The 6,000-nt window shown below is 42.3% G+C and overlaps 1 protein-coding gene across 3 annotated transcripts in view; it reads left to right on the plus strand.

Annotated features, from left to right (window-relative positions):
- Nucleotides 1-5,306, plus strand: part of tsc1b (TSC complex subunit 1b) — a 33,753-nt gene extending 28,447 nt beyond the window's left edge. For all 3 annotated transcript variants that reach the window (XM_032570148.1, XM_032570147.1, XM_032570146.1), the window contains 6 exons: nt 347-529; nt 607-717; nt 1,275-1,397; nt 2,195-2,382; nt 2,464-2,637; nt 3,298-5,306. In XM_032570148.1, the coding sequence (XP_032426039.1) occupies nt 347-529; nt 607-717; nt 1,275-1,397; nt 2,195-2,382; nt 2,464-2,637; nt 3,298-3,889 (1,371 nt within the window). In that variant the 3' untranslated portion in view covers nt 3,890-5,306. The remainder of the gene's footprint in view (nt 1-346; nt 530-606; nt 718-1,274; nt 1,398-2,194; nt 2,383-2,463; nt 2,638-3,297) is intronic.
- Nucleotides 5,307-6,000: the final 694 nt, after the last annotated feature.

The raw sequence follows: 6,000 nt of genomic DNA on the forward strand, positions 1-6,000 counted from the left end.
CTAAATTGAGTAAAAGTTGACTTGGCCGCAGTAAAAGTCAGTCTCTGTTTAGATGCAGTCCTATTTAGTCTAAACATTTTGTTGTAAAACGACAAATATTGTGTTGTAATTAATATTTTCCATCGTATGAAAACTGTGCAAATAATAATTTCAACCTAAAGAAAAATAAAATGCTTAATGAACAAATTCGCATCATTATTGAACTGCAGTTGTTGACCACAAAATTACTCCAAGGGGTAGAAATGGCCCCCGCACCACACTTTGGGAACCCCTGATGTAGTTTATTGGTATAGACGTTGAAACCCTGAGCATTGTGTGTGTTTGGGTTTCTCCTGTGCACGTGCAGAAGGACCAGCTGAACCTGCAGAGCGTGGACATCGTGTCTCTGAGGGACAGCCTGCAGGTGGAGCAGCAGCGCTACCGGCAGCTATGGGACGACCGCGAGACCGTGGTGACCCGCCTGCACAGCCAGATCCGGCAGCTGCAGCAGAGCCGCGACGACTACTACACCAAGAACCAGGAGCTGCAGGTCCGAAACGCTGAGATTGTACCAAACAAAACCCGTTCTCCCGTCTGGGTTTCTAACCCTGATAACGGCTTCCACAGAGCAAGTTACAGGAGTGTCAGAAGAGGATGGACGACCTGGAGGCGGAGCTTCAGACGGCCAACAACAAAGTCGGCCACACCGGGCATCTGCTCAACCAGATGACTGTCAAGGTAGAGTCCCATTTGGTCCATTTCTTTAACCGAATCGCAGAAAAATACCAAGAAAAACCCAGTTTAACAGACAGAAGACGAGGTGAAGTCACAACGTTTATCTGTTTTTATAGATGCTTTAATAATCCCAGCATAGAAATGTGTTTAGTTTATACTGAACTCGCATGCTGGAGTTTATTTAAGCCATTGATGGACCAGTTTAGACTGGGGAAGTGGACTGGGTTCTGCTTTAGAGCAACACAAACAGGTTTCAGTTTCACTGCTGGTGAAACTTTTTCTGGTTTCAATAAAGTTGGAAAAACAAATGATTAGAAAAAGAATTAATTTCTATAAATTTCCTCTTTTTAGTTACCCAAATGTTTCCATTCATTCATTCATTCATTCATTTCTTCTTTTTGTTGTCCAAATGTTAAAGCAGAGCATTGTGGGTAACGTAGTACTTCTTGACCACTATGTCTTGAGTTCTGTCCTCCTCCTTAAAGCCGACGTCGTCCTTATTTGTGTCCTAATTGCCTGTTTGTCCTTCCATGTCCCTGTTTGTCTCCTTCGTCCTTCAGCTGAGCAACAGCGAGAGCAGCCAGCAGCAGATGAGCTTCCTGAACAAGCAGCTGCTGCTGCTGGGGGAGGCGCATAAGCTGTCCATGCAGGACGCCCAGCAGCCAGGCATGAGCAACACAAAGGTACGACGGCCACAACAGGTGTGTGTGTGTCACACGCAGAGAACTGGAGCAAAATCATATCGTCTACCAATCAGAGTGAAGTAGTTAGATATATTTACCCAGATGTCCTTTATTATTGTTCTTCATTAGTATTATAGATGTGTTTTTAATAGAGAAAATTAAACGTTGATACAGACACTTTAGACATATTTTACCATCATTTGTACTAAATATTAAATACTGTTTGGATGGAATTTTGAGAAAAAAGTCGTAATTCTCAGAAAATTAAGAATTTCTGAGAAAATTCTGAGAGAAATGTCATAATTCTGATGGAAAGATGAAATAGACAGAAAAAGTTGGAATTCTGATAGTAAAGTTGAAATTTCAAGGAAAATAGTTGGATTCTAAAAGATTTAATGAGAAATTCTGAGAAAAATTCTGAGGAAAACTCAGATTTAAAATTTTTTTTTATTTACAGAGGCCCTAATAATCCTCTACCGTAATATTTGGTCAAGTGTAATAGATTAAATGAAAACAAAGTCGGCTTTTAAGTAAAAGTCTTTGTTCTGACGTAGTTCTATTTATTAGAAAAGTTTTTCTGTAAAAAGATGAATCTCATGTGTCGTAATTAACAATTTCCATTGTGAGAAAATTTTTAAATAAAATTTCACTCTTAAGAAAAATTAAAAGTTCAACAAACAAATTTGTGTCATTTTTTAACTCCACTTGGGACCACAAAAAATGTCAGTGTAAGGTCCACAAATGGCCCATGCGCCACATGTTGTTTCACTGAAGCAGCTGTTCCCGGTTGTTGCTAGGAGACGGAGATGCTGCGGATGTCCCACATGAAGGAGGTGGACTCCCTGAGGCAGAGTCTGCTGGCCCAGGGCCAGAAGCTGGAGGCGGCGCAGCAGCGAGCGGCCGAGCTGGAGACGCTCCTCTCCAAGAAGGAGCACCTCATCGCCGAGCAGAAGAAGTTCCTGGAGGACGTGAAATGCCAAGCCAAGTGAGCGTCCGCCTCCGATCCGACGTCCTCTGACCCGTTTCCTTTCTGACCTCGTCTCTTTTGGCTTTGTTTTGTGTGCAGGGCGGAGCTGCAGGCGTCAGACTGCAGGTTCCAGGCTCAGAGGAGAATCACCCAGCTGCTGCAGACTGAGCTGCTGCAGCTCTACAGCCAGGTGGAGATGGAGGCTCCGACCGCCGCCGGCAGCAGTTCACCACCAGGGGGCAGAGCTGAGACACGCACGCATCCAGACTGCAGGTCAGGAAGGTTAAAAGCAGAAATTCATCAATTAATACCTACATTAGTGATTTAGTCGAGTTCACAAACATCTTACCAACAACCTGGATGAGTCGGTCTTTTGTTTTTCTTTTCTTTTCTTTCTTTGATTTTCTGTCTTTTTTGTCTTTCTTTTTCAGTTTTGTTTTATTTTTCATCCCTTTTTCTTATTTCTGTCAGCATCTTATTCTTTCTATATTTTTTCCTCCTTTTTTTCTTTCATTTGTCTTTTTTATTTTTCTGTCTTGTTCTTTTTTCCTCTTATTTTTCACTCTCCATTTTATTTCTTTGTGTTTCTCTTTTATATCTCCCCTTATTCTTTGTTTTCTGTCTTGTCTTTTGTTCTTTCTTCATTTGTTTTCTTTTTTCTTTCAATCTCTTTTGTCCTTCATTCTTTTTTCTTTCATAATTTCTTTCTTTCCTTCTTTCATATATTTTTATTCTTTTTCTGTCTTTTTCTCTGCTTCTTTTAATATCTTTTTATATCACTTTTTTCTTTTTCTTTGTACCTTTCTTTGTTTCAATCACTGTTTCTTACTTTCACTTTCGTTTTTATATCTTTTCATATATTTTTCTGTCTTGTTCCTTCCACCTTTCTTTCTGTTGGTAAACTTCTCCCTCTCTTTTCGTTTTGCCCTCCAGCGGCGTCGCTGCAGGCGGTCTTCACGCTGTCAAGCAGCCAAACAGCCCATCGCCTCGCGATTCCCCACGGGGGACGAACGGCAGCACTTTATCGCCGGGGCAACCGAAGGCAAGCGGCTCCTCCTCGCCCCTGGGCAGCTCCATGAACGGAGCCCAGGACCTGACGCCGCCACTGCTGATGGAGCCGTCGGCGCTGTGCCCCCACGCCGCCCTGCCGGCCGCGGACGCCCCGCTCACCGTGGGCTCCTACCCCAGCGCCAAGAGCTTCCTGGGCATGAAGGCGCGCGAGCTTTTCCGCAACAAGAGCGAGAGCCAGTGCGACGACGAGCAGCCACCGCCGCGCCTCGCCGGCCTCGCCCACGGCCTGAAGACCGAGCTGTGCGTGGAGCCCGGTCCGGCCGGCCCAGCTGCCGTCACTGTGCACGCCAAGGAGCCGCCGCCCGAGCCCAGACTGCGACCCCTCGGCCAGGGCAGCCCTCACAGAAAAGCCGGGCCTGGGCAGGTCGGCGTTAGGGGCCCCTCGGGGCCCCGTTGCCCTCGGCAACAGCTAAAGATTATGGACTACAACGAAACGCATCACGAGCACAGTTAAAGTCGGAGAACTGAGAAACTAACGGAGTAAAGCTACAAATCAGCAGAAGAGTCACACGTCCGCAACTCTTTGGCATCAGTGTTATTTGTCCTCTTAAGTGGACAACAGGATTTCCTGCTTCTCTTCTCCTTTTTATGTTTTTTAAATCATTCCAATATTTTTTTTAAATGAAACACGCAGAACATTTGAGTCATAACATGTAAAAGCTTCTGGGAATCACTGAAAGCTACAGTATGCAACTTTTACAAAAAATATTTTTTACATATTTCTTAAAACTACCATGTCATGGCAGTGTGTTATCAGACAGATAATGCGTGAAAAGATTCATTTCCTCCACTTCCTCCCTGGCCAGAAACAACCAATGAGAGCCAGGAGGAGGCATAAATATGCTAATGGTAAAGAAAACGCTCATCTGTGGCTATGCTAACTAGCCTGAGCATTCACAACATGTTATGCTAGCTGCAGTGTATTAGAGAGCAAAGTAGGTATGAGCAGCACCAGCCAAGATTGATTGGCAGCGCTAAGACCTGCTTCTTGGCTCTGATTGGTTGTTTCTAGTTAGCATTGGAAGCTAGAAAAGGAGCGAAATTTTTTCACAGATTATCCGCTTAATACCAAACTGTCACGACAGTTTCAGCAAATATCTAAAAGATGCATTTACTTTATAACGTTACAACTGAAACTTTTAAGGAATTCCCAAATTTCCTTGAAGGAAGCTCAGGTTGGATCTAGATTTTTTTGAAATTTGGATTATGAAGTAAAACTAAAGAAAATCCGAAATGAATTCTTTCAATAGTTTTTAAAATTATTTCCGACTCTACAAGAGTCCTGGCTGAAGGTTTTCCAGATGTTGACCCTTCCGGCTTTGTTGGAAAATGTAGGAGTATTAATAATCTGAAACATTTCCTTGCTAGCTTTAATGGTCAGGAAGAAAATGTTGCCAAAACATCCTGAGGAAAGCAGGCTGAATGTACAAACTCAATATCCCACTTCTCCTGGATTCAGTTGTTTTGTTTTGATACACAGTTTACTAACTGGTTCATAGCATTTCTATCTTCCATGTAAACAATAATGGCGATTCCAAACATCTGGTCCAATGGGTTTCCTGCATTTCTTAGTTTTTATTTAATTTTCTGGAACTGATCATGAAAAGCCTGTTGTCCACTGGGAACTCCTGCTGTCATTTCCTTCTGCCTCGCTATCTGAAGCATGTTCAACAAACCTCTTTAAATGCCAACTGTAGAAAGGACAGGAAACCACCAACAGGAGGTACAATCAGCACAAACACACGACAACCAGGACTCCGACACGACCCGGAGCATCTGGGACAAAACGGCAAATAAAAGGAAGTTCATAAAGCAGTGGCTTGTGTTTAACTGTGAACAATAAAGATCGTCTTCAATGTTTTGCACTACAATTCATTGTTTGTTTGTTTTGTTCATTAGGTCTAACTTTAGCTATTAAACTTGTCGGAGATGTCGCCATTAAAAGGAGGTCTCTAAACCACAAACTGCGGGTTGTTCCGTTGACAATTTGAGCCGACATTTTGTTTTTTTCAATGATCCAAAAGTGTTTGTCACTGATTGGCTGGCTGCCCAGGCGTCTCTCTTTCGAGAATCCTGATTGGTCAAGGCACCAGAGGCGATAAAACGGTTGTTTGGCTAGCTAGCTCAAACGCGAGGTAAGCTGCATTTCTTAACATTTCGGAATATTTTTCGAAAGTTTTCTTGTGTTCTTGAAGTTTTCCGGAGTGTTATGATGATTCCTAACACTTTTCTGATAATTACTGTCGTCTTATTGCATTTTTCTGAGCGGAAAAACTATCGTGGTAAAAATGTCTTTTTCAAAAACGGTCAATATTGTAGCAAAACGTACAATAAAAATACAAGCACTCTCAGTGGCAATGAATACATATATTATATACAGAAATATTTATAATTTTTTAAATAAAATAAATTTGTGTTACGCTTTAGAGCTGAAGTGGCTGATTAGATTAATCAGGAATAGCCAATCGATGGATAAATTATAGAACAACCTGAAACGTTTTTTTTTAACAATAATTTGCTGATATTTGAAGATAAAACATTTTAGGCTGATTTGAATGGAAACAC

Source organism: Xiphophorus hellerii, chromosome 8, assembly GCF_003331165.1.
Source record: "Xiphophorus hellerii strain 12219 chromosome 8, Xiphophorus_hellerii-4.1, whole genome shotgun sequence".
NCBI lineage: Eukaryota > Metazoa > Chordata > Actinopteri > Cyprinodontiformes > Poeciliidae > Xiphophorus > Xiphophorus hellerii.